This window comes from Xyrauchen texanus, chromosome 49, assembly GCF_025860055.1.
Source record: "Xyrauchen texanus isolate HMW12.3.18 chromosome 49, RBS_HiC_50CHRs, whole genome shotgun sequence".
NCBI lineage: Eukaryota > Metazoa > Chordata > Actinopteri > Cypriniformes > Catostomidae > Xyrauchen > Xyrauchen texanus.
Genome location: NC_068324.1, coordinates 145,001 through 169,107, shown reverse-complemented (window position 1 = coordinate 169,107; position 24,107 = coordinate 145,001). Strand labels below are relative to the sequence as shown.

General features: G+C 42.0%; 2 protein-coding genes across 3 annotated transcripts in view; one reads left to right on the top strand and one right to left on the bottom strand.

Annotated features, from left to right (window-relative positions):
• Positions 1–13,485, top strand: part of LOC127640620 (disintegrin and metalloproteinase domain-containing protein 10-like) — a 15,382-nt gene extending 1,897 nt beyond the window's left edge. Inside the window, exons 2-16 of one of the 2 annotated variants that reach the window (XM_052123279.1) lie at positions 2,366–2,510; positions 5,427–5,545; positions 5,732–5,890; positions 6,015–6,115; positions 6,259–6,387; positions 6,462–6,554; positions 6,648–6,831; positions 6,916–7,079; positions 7,988–8,171; positions 8,447–8,597; positions 8,940–9,123; positions 9,203–9,311; positions 10,238–10,458; positions 10,545–10,671; positions 11,846–13,485. In XM_052123279.1, coding sequence (XP_051979239.1) covers positions 2,366–2,510; positions 5,427–5,545; positions 5,732–5,890; positions 6,015–6,115; positions 6,259–6,387; positions 6,462–6,554; positions 6,648–6,831; positions 6,916–7,079; positions 7,988–8,171; positions 8,447–8,597; positions 8,940–9,123; positions 9,203–9,311; positions 10,238–10,458; positions 10,545–10,671; positions 11,846–12,042 — 2,267 coding nt within the window. In that variant the 3' untranslated portion in view covers positions 12,043–13,485. Of the gene's footprint in view, positions 1–2,365; positions 2,511–5,426; positions 5,546–5,731; positions 5,891–6,014; positions 6,116–6,252; positions 6,388–6,461; positions 6,555–6,647; positions 6,832–6,915; positions 7,080–7,987; positions 8,172–8,446; positions 8,598–8,939; positions 9,124–9,202; positions 9,312–10,237; positions 10,459–10,544; positions 10,672–11,845 lie in introns of both variants that reach the window. The other variant, XM_052123278.1, reaches the window with a different exon arrangement.
• A 4,765-nt stretch (positions 13,486–18,250) lies between these two features.
• LOC127640207 (mucin-3B-like) lies at positions 18,251–20,673 on the bottom strand. Its single transcript, XM_052122661.1, has one exon. The coding sequence runs from the start codon at positions 19,874–19,876 to the stop codon at positions 18,251–18,253; it is 1,626 nt and encodes a 541-aa protein (XP_051978621.1). The 5' UTR covers positions 19,877–20,673.
• Positions 20,674–24,107: the final 3,434 nt, after the last annotated feature.

Genomic DNA, 24,107 nt, shown 5'->3' with positions numbered 1-24,107 from the left:
ATAATCAATTACCATCAACACAACATAAACCATAAACAAACACCATCAACACAACATCATTAATCATAAACTAACACCACCATTAACCATAAACAAACAACATAATTTACCATCAACACAACATCATTAATCATAAACAAACACCACATACACAACAGCATTAACCATAAACAAACACCAACACAACATCATTAATCATAAACAAACACCACCATTAACCATAAACAAACACCATCATTTACCATAAACAAACACCACATACACAACAGCATTAATCATAAACAAACACCATATATACAACAGCATTAACCATAAACAAACACCAACACAACATCAATAATCATAAACAAACACCACATACACAACAGCATTAACCATAAACAAACACCAACACAACATCAATAATCATAAACAAACACCATCATTTACCATAAACACAACATCATTAACCATAAACAAACACCAACACAACATCAATAATCATAAACAAACACCATCATTTACATAAACACAACAGCATTAACCATAAACAAACACCACATACACAACAGCATTAACCATAAACAAACACCAACACAACATCAATAATCATAAACAAACACCATCATTTACCATAAACACAACATCATTAACCATAAACAAACACCATAATTTACCATCAACACAACACCATTGACCATAAACAAACACCACCAACACAACAGCATTAACCATAAACAAAGACCAACACAACATCATTAACTATAAACACAACATCACAAAGACCATCATGTACCATAAACAAACACCATCAATTACCATCAACACAACATAATTAACCATAAACAAACACCATCAACACAACATCATTAACCATAAACAAACACCATCAACACAATATCATTAACCATAAACAAACACCATTTACCATCAACACAACATAATTAACCATAAACAAACACCATCAACACAACATCATTAACCATAAACAAACACCATCAACACAACATCATTAACCATAAACAAACACCATCAACACAACATCATTAACCATAAACAAACACCATCAACACAACATCATTAACCATAAACAAACACCATAAACACAATATCATTAACCATAAACAAACACTATTTACCATCAACACAACATCATTAGCCATAAACAAACACCATCAACACAACATCATTAACCATAAACAAACACCATAAACACAACATCATTAACCATAAACAAACACCATATACACAATATCATTAACCATAAACAAACACAATCAACACAACATCATTAACCATAAACAAACACCATAAACACAACATCATTAACCATAAACAAACACCATATACACAACATCATTAACCATAAACAAACACCATAAACACAACATCATTAACCATAAACAAACACCATAAACACAGTATCATTAACCATAAACAAACACCATATACACAACATCATTAACCATAAACAAACACCATCAACACAACATCATTAACCATAAACAAACACCATAAACACAACATCATTAACCATAAACAAACACCATATACACAATATCATTAACCATAAACAAACACAATCAACACAACATCATTAACCATAAACAAACACCATCAACACAACATCATTAACCATAAACAAACACCATCAACACAACATCATTAACTATAAACAAACACCATCAACACACATCATTAACCATAAACAAACACCATAATTTACCATACAAATATTTTTGGATGGTAAAGGAGCGAGTCGAAATAAATGTTTGTGTTAATCAACATTGTCACAAATACTGTTGATTGAACAACTTAAATTTAAACTTATATCTCACTTGAAACTGAAAGAACAAAACCAGAAAAACTTCTAATAATATGAATATTTCCTATTGACAGTAGATTGTATTGAACAGCAGTGTTGTGTCTTATAGATTGTATAGCAGTTCACTAAGAGTGTTGTGCTGTACGGTTGTTTCTGTGTGAAATTATATTTGACCATCACTGTCACGAACATTGTAGATTTATCAAACTGTACCCATGCCAACACACCCAGAGTTGGTCCAGACGCCAGAATATCAGGTGAGAACAGACGTGTGATTGGGCATGTCCAGATCTGCATCATCTATTGTGATGTTATTTTATATAACAGCACTGGACCATTTCACTGATTGGATCCCTTTCTCAGCTTTGGCTTCTGTTGGAACGGTTTTCATTGGTGGCACATATAATATAATATCATATAATATCAGTTACACAATATGAACTTGCTTTGTGTGATCTTGTGTGTTCAGCCAGTCACATCCGTGCTCATATTCAGTGTTAGTGTGATATTGCTGAAGTGTCTGATGCTGTGACACAGTGCTGTTGTCTGTGTGGTGTACAGGTTACTATGGCAACCCCTTGAACAAGTACATCCGTCACTACGAGGGTCTGTGGTACGACACGGAGCCGGTCCACAGCAGTCATCAGAGAGCCAAGAGGACGCTGTCGCATCAGTTCCTGAACCTGGAGTTCCACGCACACGGCAGGTGAGACGCTGCTCTGTTTTACATACCAACAGGTGTGATAACAACTCGAAATATCTGTTTTACATACCAACAGGAGTGATAACAACTCGAAATATCTGTTATTGACGAGTCTCACGTCATTAGCAGTTTACCACTAGGTAAAATGGATCTCATCTTTGTAGAACTTGTGTTTACAAGTTGAAAACTTCTTCCACCTGACTGCTGTAACATCATATAAACACATCAGTTAAACATATGTGTAATATTATAAAAGCCCATTTTACCTGATGCACATAAATATGGATGTACTGCAGTTATGAAGTGTTGTGCTCTTATCAATAACATCCACTCATGAATCAATTTGGTATTGTTGATATGAGTGTTGCCATAGTAATAAATCCTTCCTGAGTCTGTGTGCAGGAAAATCTTGTAAATAAAGTAATTCTGATGAAACGTGACGGCAATGTGATTTCAAAGGTCACGGTTTATTCATGAATTATTCATGAGTGTCAGTCGTAATTAACTCGAGTCCTCATGTAAAGATCAATGATCCAACATCTGTTCTGCTCCAAAACTGTATCACGTGATATCACACGGCATTATAGTTCTGCATCCATCCTGAGCGACGTCTGACGTGCCCGTCTCTATAAACACATGGACTGACCGCATGGACTGACCGCATGGACTGACCGCATGGACTGACCGCATGGACTGACTGCTGTGATTGGGCGGTTTTGTAACAGATCCTCCCTGGTTCTGACAACATTTAGGTCAATCGTGTCCTTGACCTTTTAATCATGAAAACCTTTCAAAAGCTTTCAAATATCAAAAGTTATTTTAATTTATTTTTAAATAATTGTATAACCTAACTTTAATGATATGAAAGTCCTTGTCCCCTTCATCTGGTGCTGCACTTCTTTGACATCTTATTTATGTTTTATTTTGTATTTATTTTTAATAAAAGTATTAATGCAAGGACGAACAAAAGCACTAAGAAGCAAAACAAAATGATTATTAATAATGTAAAAAGAATGTTTGTCCCGTGATTTCATGTTATTGGTGTTATCAATGTTAAAACCTTTTTTTTTATGATTTAAAAAGTTTTCAATTAAAAGTTGTAGAAAATCATTTTTAAGGTCAAAGTTCAGAGGCTGCTTAAATAAATAATTTGTTTTAATGACATCTCGAGCAAAGTCCTTGAAAACGAATAAAAATGTGCTTGAACATTGTATTTAACTTTCAAGCATCTGTACGAACACTAACTTATAAACTCTATGATTCTTGATACGCTCTATATACAGTCGAAGTCAGAAGTTTACACACACTTTGTCAGTGTTTGGCAGCATTGCCTTTATATTGTTTAACTTATATCAAATGTTTTGGGTTTCCGTCCACAAGCTTCTCACAATCAGTTGCTGGAATTTTGTCCCGTTCCTCCAGACAGAACTGCTGTAACTGAGTCAGGATTGTTCTGTGGGATTGAGGTCAGGACTTTGTGATGCCACTCCAATATCTTGACTTTGTTGTCTTTAAGCCATTTTGCCCAACTCTGGAGGTGTGCTTGGGGTCATTGTCCATTTGGAAGACCCATTTGTGACGAGCTTTAACTTCCTGTCTGATGTCTTGAGATGTTGCTTCAATATATCCACATAATGTTCCTTCCTCATGATGTCATCATCTGTTTAGTGAAGTGCACCCGTCCCTCCTGCAGCACCCCCACAACATGATGCTGCACCCCCATGCTTCATGGTTGGGATGCTGTTCTTCACCCTTTTCCCTCCAAACATACCGATGCTCATTATGACCAAACAGGTCAATCTGTGTTTCATCAGACCAGAGGACATTTCTCCTAAAGTCAGATCTTGGTCCTCATGTGCACTTGCAAACTGTATTCTGGCTTGTTTATGGTGGTTTTGGAGCAGCGGCTTCTTCCTTGCTGAGCCTTTCAGGTGATGTCCATATAGGACTGGTTTTGCTGTGGATCTAGATACTCGTCCACCTGTTTCCTCCAGGATCTTCACAAGGTCCTTTGCTGTTGTTCTGGGATTGATTTGCACTTTTCACACAAACTACGTTCATCTCTAGGAGACAGAATGTGTCTCCTTCCTGAGCGGTGTGATGACTGTGTGGTCACATGGTGTTTATACTTGTGTACTATTGTTTGTACAGATGAACGTGGCACCTTCAGGTGTTTGGAAATTGCTCCCAAGGATGATCCAGACTTGTGGAGGTCCACAATAGTTTTCTGAGGTCTTGGCTGACCAATGTGGTCAAGCAAAGAGACACTGAGTTTAAGAGGCCTTAAAAGGCTGTGTTTTAATGACTTCAATCTAAGTGTATGTAAACTGTGACTTTAACTGTATTTGTGCTGTGTGAGTGAAACAATATTTCGAGAACTTTCCAGTCCGTTCAGTGTTTGACAGTATGATGTACAGCAAATAATCATAAGTCATGAAAACAACACTTTATAATTTGTCAGCACCTGTTGAGAGTTGGTGATATTACCTTTATGCATTATAAAGTTCAGCTTCTATGCTATAAAACCCATTTTGTGTTGTCAAGCCTTAAATTTGTTTTATTCTGCACAGAGCATTAAAATGTGCCAAAAGTGTAAATTATTATTCAGAAATAAAAGCATTTTTTAGCGATTTGCATTCTTTATCAACATCTACTGGTCGAGCAAAATAATTTATAGTAAAAAAATGACATAAATATTGATCAGTTTCAGACCCACAGCTATCATATCACTTCTGAAGACATGGATTAAACCACTGGAGTCTTATTGATTACTTTTATGCTGCCTTTATGTGCTTTTTGGGGCTTCAAAGTTCTGGCAACCATTCACTTGCACTGTAACATTCATTCAGATGCAATAATAAACGCTCTTTCCCATGTAAAACAGTGTTTGATCATCTGTGTTGTGTTTCCATGTGACAGACATTTCAACCTGCGCATGAAGAGAGACACGCAGCTGTTCTCTGATGATTTTAAACTGGAGATGTCTGGAGAGGAGATGAACTACGACACCTCACACGTCTACACTGGAGAGATATATGGTGAGCACAGCGACAAGCGGACAGCACTTTAGAGGAACTTATATAAAGCAGAAAACCAGAGGATAGGATTGTGTGCTATATTCCAAGTCTTCTGAAGTGTATTTGAGTGTTCGAGGCCGAATGCGGCGTGACATCAGTGCAGGAGGTTTGAATCTAAATCTGTTTGTGGTCTGGACCGGTCTGCAGGTGAACAGGGCACTCTGACTCACGGATCCATCGTGGATGGGAGGTTCGAGGGCTTCATTCAGTCTCATCGAGGAACATATTACGTGGAACCGGCCGAGAGATACCTGGAGGATAAAAGCGTCCCGTTCCACTCCGTCATCTACCACGAGGACGACATAAGTGAGTCAAACTCAATCCTCAAATGTATTATCAAAGAGTAGATATTATTATTTGTTTGGCCTGTTCCAGATTTTGTTGGGTGCATTTAAATGAGCAATCTATGTTCTCTCATCTCGTGCTTCAGATTATCCCCATAAATACGGTCCTGAAGGCGGCTGTGCAGATTCATCTGTGTTTGAGAGAATGAAGAAATATCAGTCGGCAACGCTGGAGGAGCCGCAGAAGGTCACACGATCTACATCATCTTCTGAACGCGTCCAGAGAACTCAGAAAGACTCGATTATTTGATATATGAGCAACAACAGGCCAGAGAACATGACTTACAGACATGACGCAGTATAAATGCTTTGGTTTGTTTGTAGGAGCAGAAGTCTGCAGATGATCTCCTGAGGAAGAGGAGGATGACACAGGTGGAGAAGAACACGTGTCAACTCTTCATCCAGACCGATCATCTGTTCTACAAATACTACAAGACCAGAGAGGCCGTCATCGCTCAGGTGCGACACTAACGGTTAACGATTGATTGATGATTGACACTGACAGATGCAGGTGATGTTGTGTATCTCCTCAGATCTCCAGTCATGTGAAGGCCATTGATGCCATATATCAGGGAACAGATTTCATGGGCATCCGGAACATCAGCTTCATGGTGAAGAGGATACGGGTATGTCCCTCAGGACTGTGTTTACTGTAACTGCACTCTTCATCATAATAATAATGTTGATGATGATGATGTTCTTGTTCTTGCTCGTGTCAGATCAACACCACCAGTGATGAGCGAGATCGCTCGAACCCGTTCCGCTTCGCCAACATCGGCGTGGAGAAGTTTCTGGAACTGAACTCTGAGCAGAATCATGACGATTACTGTCTGGCGTACGTCTTCACCGATAGAGATTTTGACGACGGGGTGTTGGGTCTGGCCTGGGTCGGCGCGCCCGCGGGTAAAGCACAGAACTTCACTCACATGAGAGCCGGTGAAGTAATGAGCCGTCCGGCAGGTTCTGATCCTGTCTGTGTGTTTACAGGGAGTTCTGGTGGGATCTGTGAGAAGAGTAAATTATATTCTGATGGGAAGAAGAAATCTCTGAACACCGGAATCATCACCGTTCAGAATTACGCCTCACACGTGCCTCCTAAAGTCTCACACATCACCTTCGCTCATGAGGTCGGACACAACTTTGGATCTCCGGTGAGTTCATAAGAATTATTTTGGACAGTGAAGGAAGAGTCCTGCATGCACTTGCACTCAGTACAGTTTAAAAAGCACTAAAACAACAGCTTCAGTCATGACCAACACAATATATGTGTCGTCTGAAAGTTTAGAAGCTCGACTTTATAATGCTTGTAGATATTATGACCAAAACTGAACAAGTGCTTTAAAATCTGCAGATGAATCAGAAGTTTCCGTTCGGATCATTTATTCATATTTTTGCACTGCATTATCATTAAAAACATCAAACTGATCAAATATTCATGTGTCATATGTTGTTGGAAAGATCTTAAAGAGTAAAATACAACCAGACTATTTGTTTTACTCACAGACACAAATATAGCGAGTAACAGCTAAATATATGTCTTTGACAATTATGTTTCATGTGAACAGGTGTTGATTATATGGCACGTTTTGACTTATAACTTTACGAAAAATAAACAGAACATAAAATATCACATATGATTATTTAGAGTCTGTGATTATCTTTCAAACGAGTCCACACACAAGATAATCAGATGTATAGATCATTAGATAATCCACATGAAGCACGTTACATATGACCACCAGGAGATGGCGCCAAATACACGACACAGACTCAATGATGACTCAAATGACACAGAATGAAACTCATTCTGTTCAAAATTATATTTGTAATGTTATAACTTTTGATTGCTTTGTCAAATCAACATAAGATTTTTCTCATGATTGAGAACAAAACAAAAGCAGTTTTTCTGAGCCACATGAAGTTGATGAAACACTCATCTATAACACATTGAGTATTTATTCATGTAGAATGTAAATAAATCAAGATTATTATTAACCCTAATGTGAGGGGCAAGGCCGTGTGTTTTGGTGGTAATGATGATTTTGTCTCTGCTCGTCAGCATGATTCGGGGTCAGAGTGCACGCCGGGCGAGTCTAAGAGCCAGGACAAGAAGGAAAGAGGAAATTACATAATGTACGCTCGAGCAACATCCGGAGACAAACTGAACAACAACAAGTTCTCCGTGTGCAGCATCAAGAACATCAGTCAGGTGCTGGAGAAGAAGAGAGGGAGCTGTTTCGTGGGTGAGTGGACGAGAGAGTCTGTGATGCTTCACAAATATCACATGATCACACGGGCATCCTGACACGTGTGTGCGTGTGTGTGTGTGTGCGTGTGTGTGTGTGTGCGTGCTTGCGTGTGTGTGTATGTGTGTGCGTGCGTGTGTGTGCGTGCGTGCGTGCGTGCGTGTGCTTGTGCGTGTGTGCGTGCGTGCTTGTGCGTGCTTGTGCGTGTGTGTGTTCGCGTGTGTGTGTGTGCGCGTGTGTGTACGCGTGTGTGTGTGTGTGTGTGCATGCAGAGTCCGGTCAGCCCATCTGTGGGAACGGTCTCGTGGAGCCGGGTGAAGAGTGTGACTGCGGTTACAGCGATCAGTGTAAAGACGAGTGCTGCTACGATGCTAATCAACCAGATAACAGGAAATGCAAACTCAAACCAAACAAAGTGTGCAGGTAAAACTTTAATTACACATCAAACACACTTCAGCTGCACATAAACACTTCAAGCTCATGATTTCACACCAAAATCAAAGGAAAAATCATATTTAGCATAATGAAAATGCTCGATATAGCGCTCTCATTATATATTACAAACATTTCCTGCACTGACTGTTGCTCACAGTAAGACTAGAGACAGTTATATAGAAATTAAATAGTGAATTCTGATTTCATATAAAGTCAATAATGTGTGTGAACATTCGTTGTTTTCTCTGATTCTGTATGTTTATAAATCTTACAGTAAATAGAGTTCTCTTGCTGGATATAGAAATGTGTGTTATCATGTGTTTGATCAAGTCCGAGTCAGGGTCCCTGCTGCACTCCTGAATGCATCTACAAGAGTCGCAACGACAAATGTCGCGAGGAGTCGGAGTGCGCTCATCAGGGAATGTGTAACGGAGCGTCCCCTCAGTGCCCGACCTCTGAACCCAAAGCCAACTTCACCGCCTGCCACGGAGACACGCAAGTCTGCCTGAACGGAGTGAGTGCCCAATGACATCACAGCAGAACCACTCACACATGACATGTGATTAATGACCACTTCCTGTTCTGTGTTTCAGGGCTGCTCGGGCTCCATCTGTGAGAAGTACGGTCTGGAGGTTTGCACCTGTGCCAGTGTGGACGGCAAAGACGAGACTGAACTCTGTCACGTGTGCTGCATGGAGAAGAGTCAGTACAATCACAGCTCTGACAATTACATTCAAAATTACATTTTACATTTCATTTATAATGTCATAACAGAGTGCAACAGTGTGCTTCCGGAAGTGACAATCCCATTCATTTTCTCCATAGATGAACTGATGTTGTAAACCTTTTAAGACAGACCTACAGTGAATATTACTGTGGCCCAGGGGTGCACAATAAAAACAAATTAGTAAAACACTACAGCATAGCACAACGGAAATAATCTGCAATAAATAAGAACAGCATTTTGTCAATATTTTCTGATCATTTTGTGTTTGTGTTGTGGCTTAATTTTGTTGTCCTTGGATTTAATTCTGTGTTTTTGAACTTTATTGTATAAAAATCCTGTTTAACAGCAGAATCCTGGTGAAGAACTACACTACCCATAATCCTAAAGAGAGATCCACCAATCAGAGAACTGTCAAAAGAGCTCCGGCCACTCCCATGATGCACTGTGAATGATGCGGTTGAGTCTCTCTACACAAACTACTGATATATTTGTATATATCTGAATATTTGACAATAAAATACAAATATATTGTGTCTGTAACTTTAAATCAATAGTTTTATATTTTTCTCTCATTCTAATGCAATTACATAATTGGCAATGCATCATGGGATTGTAGTTCATCCCCTCATTAAAGACGTGACGTACACAGTCTTGTATTTGTGCTTCAAATCAAAGTTTGTAATGTTGTGATTAACTTCGGAGCTGGTTCATGAACTATGGAAAGAAATTAATGGGAAAAATACTTCCGGAACAGACGGCTGAAAAAGTGTGCGTGCACTGTTGTGCACATTCAGCGATGACCTGGAAAACTCATTTCAATGTTTCAATGTGGGCAATTCAGAGGAGTGAATTTAAACATGTGCAATTGAATTCTAAATGTCTATGATTGTGTGTGTCGCAGTGAACCCGAGCACCTGCAGCAGCACCGGCTCCGAGCACCTCGCACGGTTCTTCAACAAGAAGGTGACGACTCTGCAGGCGGGCTCGCCCTGTAATGACTTCAAGGGTTACTGTGACGTGTTCATGAAGTGTCGTCTGGTGGACGCTGACGGTCCTCTCGCCCGACTCAAGAAAGCCATCTTCAACCCAGAGCTCTACGAGAACATCGCTGAGTGGATAGTGGCAAGTGTCTTACTGGTGTAGTTCCTCGGATGATGGTGTTGTGTTGCACTTGTATATATTCAGTGTGTATGTTTGCTGTTTCACAGGCTCATTGGTGGGCGGTGTTACTCATGGGAATCGCTCTGATCATGCTCATGGCGGGATTCATTAAAATCTGCAGCGTTCACACACCGAGCAGCAACCCAAAACTGCCCCCTCCAAAACCACTGCCAGGTGCTTTAACCCATGACCCCAAACTAACCCCTGTGAAAACAGGCCATTTACACACTATTTACTGGGGCTTGGTAAAAATCTAATTGAAAAAAATAAAATGTTTGGTTTGACTCGTCTTTGAAAGGTCAAGTGCTACAGGAAGTGTGGGGTGAAAGGTCAAGGGCTACAGGAAGTGTGGGGTGAAGGGTCAAGGGCTACAGGAAGTGTGGGGTGAAAGGTAAAGTGCTACAGGAAGTATGTGGTGAAGGGTCAAGTGCTGCAGGAAGTGTGGGGTGAAAGGTCAAGTCCTACAGGAAGTGTGGGGTGAAAGGTCAAGTGCTACAGGAAGTGTGTTGTGAAAGGTCAAGTGCTACAGGAAGTGTGGGGTGAAAGGTCAAGTCCTACAGGAAGTGTGGGGTGAAAGGTCAAGTGCTACAGGAAGTGTGGGGTGAAAGGTCAAGTCCTACAGGAAGTGTGGGGTGAAAGGTCAAGTGCTACAGGAAGTGTGGGGTGAAAGGTCAAGTGCTACAGGAAATGTGTGGTGAAAGGTCAAGTCCTACAGGAAGTGTGGGGTGAAAGGTCAAGTCCTACAGGAAGTGTGGGGTGAAAGGTCAAGTGCTACAGGAAGTGTGGGGTGAAAGGTCAAGTGCTACAGGAAGTGTGGGGTGAAAGGTCAAGTCCTACAGGATGTGTGGGGCGAAAGGTCAAGTTCTACAGGAAGTGTGGGGTGAAAGGTCAAGTCCTACAGGAAGTGTGGGGTGAAAGGTCAAGTGCTACAGGAAGTGTGTGGTGAAGGGTCAAGGGCTACAGGAAGTGTGGGGTGAAGGGTCAAGTGCTACAGGAAGTGTGGGGTGAAAGTTAAAGTGCTACAGGAAGTGTGTTGTGAAAGGTCAAGTGCTACAGGAAGTGTGGGGTGAAGGGTCAAGTGCTACAGGAAGTGTGGGGTGAAGGGTCAAGTGCTACAGGAAGTGTGGGGTGAAGGGTCAAGTGCTACAGGAAGTGTGAATCAAAGTACCAAGTTCTTTCCATAAGAGCAAAATCTGTCCATTATTCCAAACCTTTGGCCGCCAGTGTATGTATATATATAGAGAGATAGAGAGAGAGACCTAAACAAAAACCCATCTGTTTGTGTTGTTTCAATTGTAAATCTTGGAACAAAACGTATTTTTCTTTCTTCCCCTCTGTTCTCGTGAAGGTACTCTGAAGAGACGACGAGCTCAACAAGCCAATCAGCAGCAACATCATCAACATCACAACCAGAACCAGAACCAGCACCCTCACGGACACCAGAACCAACGGCAGGCTCCACGCCAGGCCCAGCGCCAACCGCAGCCTCAACACCACCATCGACAGCCCCGAGAGAACTACCAGATGGGTCAGATGAGACGCTGAGTTCCACAAACACCCACAGTGCCTGTGATGAGCGTTACAGCAGACACCCGGAGTCTCTGGTCCACCGACACACTGAACAAAACCACATCCACTCATCTGACGCTCTACAACTGTGTGCCGAGTGTTGACTTCCAGAGTAAACTAACGTTCCCGAAAACACTCATATTTCTGGCCAGGTGTACGCCTCTGATCCACACTAGAAGAGCGTTTCCCACACTGATAATGCAGCGAGCACACTTTGGGAAGAGAAGACTTGGAAGAGTTTTCAGTGGATTATGGTGCGTTCACTTTATGTTGGAAATTCTGTAATTATGAGATTGAAACTGGTAGAAAGTGTTCACTTCTTCGAAGAACTCGTAATAAAAACGACGTAAACTCCAACATGACGTTGGTGCACGATTAGTTGTGTAAAGTTCTAAAACTTTACAGGCCACGTCCACAATAATCATTTTCCTACCGTCATCGATTGCCAAAGTGAGCAGGAATGGAGAGTGTTGTTTTCGGTGGAGGACAAAACACATTTTAGTGTGGGCGCGAGGTGTAAACCGTGTAACAGAGTGTGGACGTGCCCTCAGGTCTCTCCAGACCTGCAGAATATTCACGGTTCTAGATCTCTGATTGGGTGCAGATTTTGTTCAGTCTGATGGTAGAGCAATGGGGCTTTACTCCAAAGAATCAAACCGGGTCGGCCGGCGCCATCCACCACCACGCTACAGTCCAGCAGATCCGCTGTGATTCTGTGTCACACTACATCAGAGTCCTTTTCTAAAGCTACCATGAAGAATCCGGCACTAAACTGGAGCGGTTTACAGGAATCCGTCATATAATGCTTCCACATGCCTGAACCCGATCCAGTCGCGTGGAGTTTCCTCTCTTTGGAGAAACATGAACAACTTCTCCATCATTCAATCATGTTTCTCAGCTTGCTTTGGGGAACATGGAACAGATACTTTTCTTTAGTTTGGTTGCCCCTCCTTGACGGAGTACTCGAGTGCCAAGGTTTACTGGGGTATTTGTAGATAGAGCACCTCCTGTAGTTCTCAGTTGTTTTCTTTTAAAACTCTTTAAACCCAGTGAGACTCTTGATTTGAATCTCTGGAGCTTTGGACGGGTGTCGCCACATCATCGGAAAAGGACTTTTATTTTGTAAAAGTACGAGCCTTTCCTTTTCCGTAGTGCAGAATCGCCTCATCTGTACAGAGAAACCATATTAGTTGTATTATATGTGAGAACAAATTATTTCTTGTACTGTCAATAAGAGATTTACAGTTGCAGTTTTGTTGAAACACTCAGGACTCAAAAACACAAATGAAGGGTATCGATCAGTGCACAAAATGAAACTGCCACCGGATTGATTTAACCATTTACATACTTCATTCCTTGTGTATTTGTTCATTAATGTTGTTTTTATTTATATAAACACTCTAATCTCAGTTTGACTTGCTCACTGCACAGAAGCATCAAACATCGTTTCGAAACTTTCCTGTTCACACCTCACAGTGTCCCTCACATTCACTGCACTTCCTGTTCACACCTCACAGTGTCCCTCAAATTCACTGCACTTCCTGTTCACACCTCAGTGTCCCTCACATTCACTGCACTACCTGGTCACACCTCAGTGTCCCTCATATTCACTACACTTCCTGTTCACACCTCACAGTGTCCCTTACATTCACTGCACTTCCTGTTCACACCTCAGTGTCCCTCACATTCACTGCACTTCCTGTTCACACCTCAGTGTCCCTCACATTCACTGCACTTCCTGTTCACACCTCAGTGTCCCTCATATTCACTACACTTCCTGTTCACACCTCACAGTGTCCCTTACATTCACTGCACTTCCTGTTCACACCTCAGTGTCCCTCACATTCACTGCACTTCCTGTTCACACCTCACAGTGTCCCTCACATTCACTGCACTTCCTGTTCACACCTCAGTGTCCCTCACATTCACTGCACTTCCTGTTCACAACTCACAGTGTCCCTCACATTCACTGCACTTCCTGTTCACACCTCACATTGTCCCTCACATTCACTGCACTTCCTGTTCATACCTCACAGTGTTCCTCACATTCACTGCACTTCCTGTTCACACCTCAGTGTCCCTCACATTCACTGCACTTCCTGTTCACACCTCACAGTGTCCCTCACATTCACTGCACTTCCTGTTCATACCTCACAGTGTTCCTCACATTCACTGCACTTCCTGTTCACACCTCAGTGTCCCTCACATTCACTGCACTTCCTGTTCACACCTCAGTGTCCCTCACATTCACTGCACTTCCTGTTCACACCTCACAGTGTCCCTCACATTCACTGCACTTCCTGTTCATTCCTCACAGTGTCCCTCACATTCACTGCACTTCCTGTTCACACCTCACAGTGTCCCTCACATTCACTGCACTTCCTGTTCACACCTCACAGTGTCCCTCACATTCACTGCACTTCCTGTTCATTCCTCAGTGTCCCTCACATTCACTGCACTTCCTGTTCACACCTCAGTGTCCCTCACATTCACTGCACTTCCTGTTCACACCTCACAGTGTCCCTCACATTCACTGCACTTCCTGTTCACACCTCACAGTGTCCCTCACATTCACTGCACTTCCTGTTCATTCCTCAGTGTCCCTCACATTCACTGCACTTCCTGTTCACACCTCACAGTGTCCCTCACATTCACTGCACTTCCTGTTCACACCTCAGTGTCCCTCACATTCACTGCACTTCCTGTTCATTCCTCACAGTGTCCCTCACTATCACTGCACTTCCTGTTCACACCTCAGTGTCCCTCACATTCACTGCACTTCCTGTTCGTACCTCAGTGTCCCTCACATTCACTGCACTTCCTGTTCATTCCTCACAGTGTCCCTCACTATCACTGCACTTCCTGTTCACACCTCAGTGTCCCTCACATTCACTGCACTTCCTGTTCGCACCTCAGTGTCCCTCACATTCACTGCACTTCCTGTTCATTCCTCACAGTGTCCCTCACATTCACTGAATGATGGAACGCATCAGAGGAATGTGCATGACACAGAAACTCATTTGAAATGTAATTGTTGTGTCAGTCAGATGGTGATGTTGAAGGATACTAAGAGGAAGTGCTGAACCTGAAGAACGTGTTCTTCATCTGAAGATGTTTAGCGTCTTCCTGACTGCACACAACACACTAAAGTGACCAGTGCGTAAATTCAGTTTTTGTTCTATCTTGACTTCCTTTCAAAGCAAAACTCAGATTATAAAATGTGTTTTGTCTGAATCTGAGTGTCATTATTTTGTATTCCCTCATAATACTTTTATCCCATGGGTTAACTGCAGTAACCTCATCATAATAAAATCATGTAATATGCAGGTAAACCAATGCTAATAAAAGTCATAATCTTTCAGCAGAATATTATGGTTGCTATTGTAACATCATGAGTCATTTGTGGCACAAGTATGTTTTTAAAACCATGTTTTCCTCCATAAAATTTGTTATAATAAAATCCTTATGAAAATTAACCATTTAAAAAAAATGGTACATATACCACAAATGAACTATGATGTTACTATAGGAAAAAATTAAGCATTTTTATTTTTTGGGAGAATGACTGATTCTTAGTACCATAGTTAAAGGAATATTCCAGTTAATCTCAATCAGCAGCATTTGTGTCATAATGTTGATCACCACAAAAATATATTTTGACTCGTTCCTCCTTTTCTTTAAATGTGTGTTCCAGTGAGACACTACCAATGCAAGTCAATGGGGTTTAATCTGTACACATTAAAATACTGTTTCACAAGTATAGACACAAGACATAAACAAAATGTGTGTTAACATGATTTTACTGTCATTAAATCACTTAATAACCACATCTGTGTGAAGCTATAGACAATTATACAACTTTATTGCCATGACGATGTAACACATAATCCTAAAACAATGATTTAACCAACCTTACAGCTCAAATAATACAAAAGTTTTAACAGAATTCATTTAAGTGCTTTTATAAAATTATAAGCGTCACATTTCTGCCTTTAAACTCCATAAATTGCCCCATTGACTTCCATTATAAGTGCCTCACTGGAACACACGTTTGTGCTTTATTAAAGAAAAGGAGGAACGAGACGAAATTTATTTTTGTGGTAATCAACAATAAGCACAAATGCTGTCGACTGAGATTAACTGGAATATTCCTTTAATAGTTCAAATGTAGTTACTGTAGTAACCAAAGTAAAGTTTGTGTTTCCGATGGTTTTACTACAGTAACTATAATTCAGCTATATGGTTACTCTAGTGAAATCATGGTTCAGGGATGGAGAATGTCACTGTGGGGGAAGCCAAAATAATTGCAAGGGAACACAAAACTATTTAAAAAGGTATCCCTCTCTGTACTCTAGATGTTCCGTACGGGACCGTTTGGAGTCTAACGGTGAGTTCGGATTGGCACACTATCTATACTCCATACTACTTTTATCAAATCTGTCAATGGCAGAAGTGGCAAGAGTAGTATGGGAGTATGCCATCCTGAACCTGACCTAAGAGAAGCGTCTTCATTCAGATCTTCTGACAAAAGTTGCTTTATTTTGTGTTTATTCATCAACAGTGAATCCGTTCAGCATTAAACATGAATATGTTCTGATCCTCTGTGATTCACATGATTGTGCTGGTTAACAGATCTCCAGCTGTTTGTTGTGCTGTATCTGCCGCTGATGTGTCGAACTCTCTGTGAGCAGCACAAACGACCCTAACTCAAACAGCACATATTGTGTAAAAGCACATTTTCCATATGTTCACTGCATCATGACTTTATCACTACATCCTCATCCTCAACAGGAAATGGAAAGACAGAGATGGGCAGCAGTCTCAGGATCAGGGTCGATGCCATTTTTAATCTGACACCAATCAAATACAATTCAGTGAGTGAGAAACATACTGTCTGTTCAACGGGGTGTATTTAAGGTCTTTGCTTACATTTAACTATTCTAACCAATGACAAGTACTGTATTACAGACGACAGGTTCTGTTACAGACGACAGGTACTGTATTACACACGACGGGTTCTGTGTTACAGACGACGGGTACTGTATTACACACGACGGGTTCTGTATTACAGACGACGGGTTCTGTGTTACAGACGACAGGTACTGTGTTACAGACGACGGGTACTGTGTTACAGACGACGGGTACTGTATTACACACGACGGGTTCTGTGTTACAGATGACAGGTTCTGTGTTACAGACGACAGGTACTGTGTTACAGACGACAGGTTCTGTGTTACAGACGACAGGTACTGTATTACACACGACGGGTTCTGTATTACACACGACGGGTTCTGTATTACAGACGACGGGTTCTGTATTACAGACGACGGGTACTGTATTACACACGACGGGTTCTGTATTACAGACGACGGGTTCTGTATTACAGACGACGGGTACTGTATTACAGACGACGGGTTCTGTATTACAGATGACGGGTACTGTATTACAGACGACGGGTACTGTATTACAGATGACGGGTTCTGTATTACAGACGACGGGTTCTGTATTACAGACGACGGGTACTGTATTACACACGACGGGTTCTGTATTACAGACGACGGGTACTGTATTACACACGACGGGTTCTGTATTACAGACGACGGGTACTGTATTACACACGATGGGTACTGTATTACACACGACGGGTTCTGTATTACAGACGACGGGTACTGTATTACAGACGACGGGTACTGTATTACAGACGACAGGTTCTGTATTACAGACGACAGGTACTGTATTACACACGACGGGTTCTGTATTACAGACGACAGGTACTGTATTACAGACGACGGGTACTGTATTACAGACGACAGGTACTGTGTTACAGACGACGGTTTCTGTATTACAGACGACGGGTACTGTATTACAGACGACGGGTTCTGTATTACAGACGACGGGTACTGTATTACACACGACGGGTTCTGTATTACAGACGACGGGTTCTGTATTACAGACGACGGGTACTGTATTACAGACGACGGGTTCTGTATTACAGATGACGGGTACTGTATTACAGACGACGGGTACTGTATTACAGATGACGGGTTCTGTATTACAGACGACGGGTTCTGTATTACAGACGACGGGTACTGTATTACACACGACGGGTTCTGTATTACAGACGACGGGTACTGTATTACACCACGACAGGTTCTGTATTACAGACGACGGGTACTGTATTACACTACGATGGGTACTGTATTACACACGACGGGTTCTGTATTACAGACGACGGGTACTGTATTACAGACGACGGGTACTGTATTACAGACGACAGGTTCTGTATTACAGACGACAGGTACTGTATTACACACGACGGGTTCTGTATTACAGACGACAGGTACTGTATTACAGACGACGGGTACTGTATTACAGACGACAGGTACTGTGTTACAGACGACGGTTTCTGTATTACAGACGACGGGTACTGTATTACAGACGACGGGTTCTGTATTACAGACGACAGGTACTGTATTACACACGACGGGTTCTGTATTACAGACGACGGGTACTGTATTACAGACGACAGGTACTGTGTTACAGACGACAGGTACTGTCTTACAGACGACAGGTACTGTGTTACAGACGACGGGTACTGTATTACAGACGACGGGTACTGTGTTACAGACGACGGGTACTGTATTACAGACGACAGGTACTGTATTACAGACGACGGGTACTGTGTTACAGACGACGGGTACTGTATTACAGACGACAGGTACTGTCTTACAGACGACAGGTACTGTGTTACAGACGACGGGTACTGTATTACAGACGACGGGTACTGTGTTACAGACGACAGGTACTGTCTTACAGACGACCGGTACTGTATTACAGACGACGGGTACTGTGTTACAGACGACGGGTACTGTGTTACAGACGACGGGTACTGTATTACACACGAAGGGTTCTGTATTACAGACGACGACGGGTTCTGTATTACACACGACGGGTACTGTATTACAGACGACGGGTACTGTGTTACAGACGACGGGTTCTGTATTACAGACGACAGGTACTGTGTTACAGACGACAGGTACTGTATTACAGACGACAGATACTGTATTACAGACGACAGGTACTGTGTTACAGACGACTGGTACTGTGTTACAGACGACAGGTTCTGTGTTACAGACGACAGGTACTGTATTACAGACGACGGGTACTGTGTTACAGACGACGGGTTCTGTATTACAGACGACGGGTACTGTGTTACAGACGACAGGTTCTGTATTACAGACGACGGGTACTGTATTACAGACGACGGGTACTGTATTACAGACGACAGGTACTGTGTTACAGACGACGGGTTCTGTATTACAGACGACGACGGGTTCTGTATTACACACGACGGGTACTGTATTACAGACGACAGGTACTGTGTTACAGACGACGGGTTCTGTATTACAGACGACGACGGGTTCTGCATTACACACGACGGGTTCTGTATTACAGACGACGACGGGTTCTGTATTACACACGACGGGTACTGTATTACAGACGACGGGTACTGTGTTACAGACGACGGGTTCTGTATTACAGACGACGGGTACTGTGTTACAGACGACAGGTTCTGTATTACAGACGACGGGTACTGTATTACAGACGACGGGTACTGTATTACAGACGACGGGTACTGTATTACACACGACGGGTTCTGTATTACAGACGACGACGGGTTCTGTATTACACACGACGGGTACTGTATTACAGACGACGGGTACTGTGTTACAGACGACGGGTTCTGTATTACAGACGACGGGTACTGTATTACAGACGACGGGTACTGTATGGCAAGCCATATTGACATTTAATATAATGAATTATAGATATCCATAAGTACATTTTCTCTAGTTGAAATGGTAATTGTTGTTATCAGCAGTGTAATTACTACTAATGCAAATTTACATTTTTAACTCTTTGATATCAGTAATTAGGTTTGCACTTGTACAAATGTTGATTCTTGATGTAAACAAAGATGTCCAGCATTGAACTTTAACGAGGAGGAAGTGAAAGAGACTTTTACAGCAGACTGATGAACTCGTCAGTAATGAAACATTAGTTATATTTGTGATGTAACGTTTGTTTCATGTATTACAAACTGGGTGGATTGTACATTTTCTTGTTTCTCTGGTCATATAATAATCTGCGTGATTGATCAGCGCTTCAAGAGCGGCACAGTTGCACTTGCGCTGGTGTTTATGAGCAGTGAAGCAGACAATAGTGCTACAGCAGTCCACATCACATCATGCGGCTCATATTACAGCACCTTTCGTTGTCCTTTTCTGCATATCGCGCCATCGTTTTGTGGTTCTGTATATGAAGTTATACTTATCGTGGCCCATTTTGCCAGTTTAGCGGCCGACCCACCGTCCCGCTCGATGGCCAGTCCACCCCTGAACGGCCCCAAAGTGTGTCGGCCCACCAGGAAAATGCCCGGTGTGTCAGTTTACAGTCCAGCTCTGGTCTTGCTGGAAAACTATTGATGAGAATAATGCTTCATTTACACCACAGCTGAAAAAACTCCTCTTTTCCTCTCTGGACAAGTCACTGTTTTACCCGATGCCCAGAGAAATGACCAACTGACATGTCCGAACCGCAAGCACAATCCTGACTATGGGAATACCCATTACTGATTTAACCTCTTTAAACAACATCATAAATACAGCTGCATTTTACGAGCAGAATCTGTTATTCATTATCATTTAATATGTCATTGTTTCGTGATTCTCTGTTTTCTACATAAAGAACATTGTGTGACAGTATACCCTTCAGGTATCAGGCTCAGAAATCACATTTCAAGTGTAATTATCCTGAATATGTGTCATAAAGCACATTAAACTGAGATTCACGTGATGATGATGCGCATGTCCCAAAAGCATCTCAACGTTGGAAGGAATTCCCAGTTCAGTGATTTGTGTAACTTTATTAATAAAATAAAATATCAGGAGAAAATTACATTTGATATATAAATGAATATATAAAATCTCATTCTCTCTGGGCGACCGAGTAACATTCGGAGTAAAAACACGGGACAGTTCACCCAACAATGACAATTCTGCCAACTCATACAGGTTTGGAACCACATGAGGGTGAGTAAATGATGACAGAACTGTTATAGTTGGGTGAACTGTCCCTTTAACAGGTCCGTGTCAGAAACACACACTAAAATTGGCAGAATAAAATATTTGATCATTTCAGTATTTATCATGTTAGAAATGGAAATGTTTTGATATAATATTTCATTTACAGCATAAACACACAAGAACTATTTTCATCATTTAATGTCTGTGATTGATTCGACTCTTAATCTCATAATTAATTATATTATGCGACTTCAGTCGGAGTTTCACATGTTTTATTATATCATTCATTTCTTACTCGTTGAAATTGTAAATACACACATTCAGTATAAAGATCACTTTAAACATCTGTAATAAACATGTTAAATGTAATATTTCATATATCTGATAATTGATTAAAGATTCAGTGAAACATGCAGAACATGTTTGCGCTGCTGAAGAGTTTCAGAATCAATTGAAGTCTTTTACTGTGAATCTCCGACTGACATCAGACATTTCTACAAATCTATAATTGATTTCCTGCACATGAATAAATGTTCATTTGTGTTTCCAGCGGCCGTGATGAGTGTCCTCCGTCTCTCTTATAAACTATGTTCAGAATATTTACACGTCATACCAGAATGACCCGGTCCAGAGAAACTTCCTTTCTCGAAACCCCATCAGGAGTATCATCAGTCCTGACATCATCATGAAGAATTATACAGATGTTTTCTGTGCTCAGTGTGTGTGTGTGTGTGTGTGTGTGTCTTCAGTGTGTGTGTGTGTGTGTGTGTGTGTGTCTTCAGTGTGTGTGTGTGTTCAGTGTGTGTGTGTGTGTGTGTCATCAGTCCTGACATCATCATGAAGAATTATACAGATGTTTTCTGTGCTCAGTGTGTGTGTGTGTGTGTGTGTGTGTGTCTTCAGTGTGTGTGTGTGTGTGTGTGTGTGTCTTCAGTGTGTGTGTGTCATCAGTCCTGACATCATCATGAAGAATTATACAGATGTTTTCTGTGCTCAGTGTGTGTGTGTGTGTGTGTGTGTGTCTTCAGTGTGTGTGTGTGTTCAGTGTGTGTGTGTGTGTGTGTCATCAGTCCTGACATCATCATGAAGAATTATACAGATGTTTTCTGTGCTCAGTGTGTGTGTGTGTGTGTGTGTGTGTGTCTTCAGTGTGTGTGTGTGTTCAGTGTGTGTGTGTGTGTGTGTCATCAGTCCTGACATCATCATGAAGAATTATACAGATGTTTTCTGTGCTCAGTGTGTGTGTGTGTGTGTGTGTGTGTGTGTGTGTCTTCAGTGTGTGTGTGTGTGTGTGTGTGTCTTCAGTGTGTGTGTGTGTTCAGTGTGTGTGTGTGTGTGTGTCATCAGTCCTGACATCATCATGAAGAATTATACAGGTGTTTTCTGTGCTCAGTGTGTGTGTGTGTGTGCTCAGTGTGTGTGTGTGTGTGTGTGTGTGTGTGTCATCAGTCCTGACATCATCATGAAGAATTATACAGGTGTTTTCTGTGCTCAGTGTGTGTGTGTGTGTGCTCAGTGTGTGCGTGTGTGTGTGTGTCATCAGTCCTGACATCATCATGAAGAATTATACAGGTGTTTTCTGTGCTCAGTGTGTGTGTGTGTGTGTGCTCAGTGTGTGTGTGTGTGTGTGTGTGTGTGTCATCAGTCCTGACATCATCATGAAGAATTATACAGATGTTTTCTGTGCTCAGTGTGTGTGTGTGTGTGTGCTCAGTGTGTGTGTGTGTGTGTGTGTGTGTCATCAGTCCTGACATCATCATGAAGAATTATACAGGTGTTTTCTGTGCTCAGTGTGTGTGTGTGTGTGTGTGTGTGTGTCTTCAGTGTGTGTGTGTGTGTGTGTGTGTGTCTTCAGTGTGTGTGTGTGTGTGTGTGTGTGTGTCTTCAGTGTGTGTGTGTGTGTGTGTGTGTCTTCAGTGTGTGTGTGTGTGTGTGTGTGTCTTCAGTGTGTGTGTGTGTGTGTGTGTGTGTGTGTGTGTCTTCAGTGTGTGTGTGTGTGTGTGTGTGTGTGTCTTCAGTGTGTGTGTGTGTGTGTGTGTGTGTGTGTGTCTTCAGTGTGTGTGTGTGTGTGTGTGTCTTCAGTGTGTGTGTGTGTGTGTGCTCAGTGTGTGTGTGTGTGTGTGTCATCAGTCCTGACATCATCATGAAGAATTATACAGGTGTTTTCTGTGCTCAGTGTGTGTGTGTGTGTGTGTGTGTGTGTGTGTGTGTGTCTTCAGTGTGTGTGTGTGTGTGTGTGTGTGTGTGTCTTCAGTGTGTGTGTGTGTGTGTGTGTGTGTCTTCAGTGTGTGTGTGTGTGTGTGTCTTCAGTGTGTGTGTGTGTGTGTGTGTGTCTTCAGTGTGTGTGTGTGTGTGTGTGTGTGTGTCTTCAGTGTGTGTGTGTGTGTGTGTGTGTGTGTCTTCAGTGTGTGTGTGTGTGTGTGTGTGTCTTCAGTGTGTGTGTGTGTGTGTGCTCAGTGTGTGTGTGTGTGTGTCATCAGTCCTGACATCATCATGAAGAATTATACAGGTGTTTTCTGTGCTCAGTGTGTGTGTGTGTGTGTGTGTGTGTGTGTGTGCTCAGTGTGTGTGTGTGTGTGTGTGTCATCAGTCCTGACATCATCATGAAGAATTATACAGGTGTTTTCTGTGCTCAGTGTGTGTGTGTATGTGTGTGTGTGTGTGTCTTCAATGTGTGTGTGTGTGTGTGTGTGTGTCTTCAGTGTGTGTGTGTGTGTGTGTGTGTGTGTGTCTTCAGTGTGTGTGTGTGTGTGTGTGTGTGTCTTCACTGTGTGTGTGTGTGTGTGTGTGTCTTCAGTGTGTGTGTGTGTGTGTGTGTGTGTGTGTGTGTGTGTGTGTCTTCAGTGTGTGTGTGTGTGTGTCTTCAGTGTGTGTGTGTGTGTGTGTGTGTGTGTGTCTTCAGTGTGTGTGTGTGTGTGTGTGTGTCTTCAGTGTGTGTGTGTGTGTGTGCTCAGT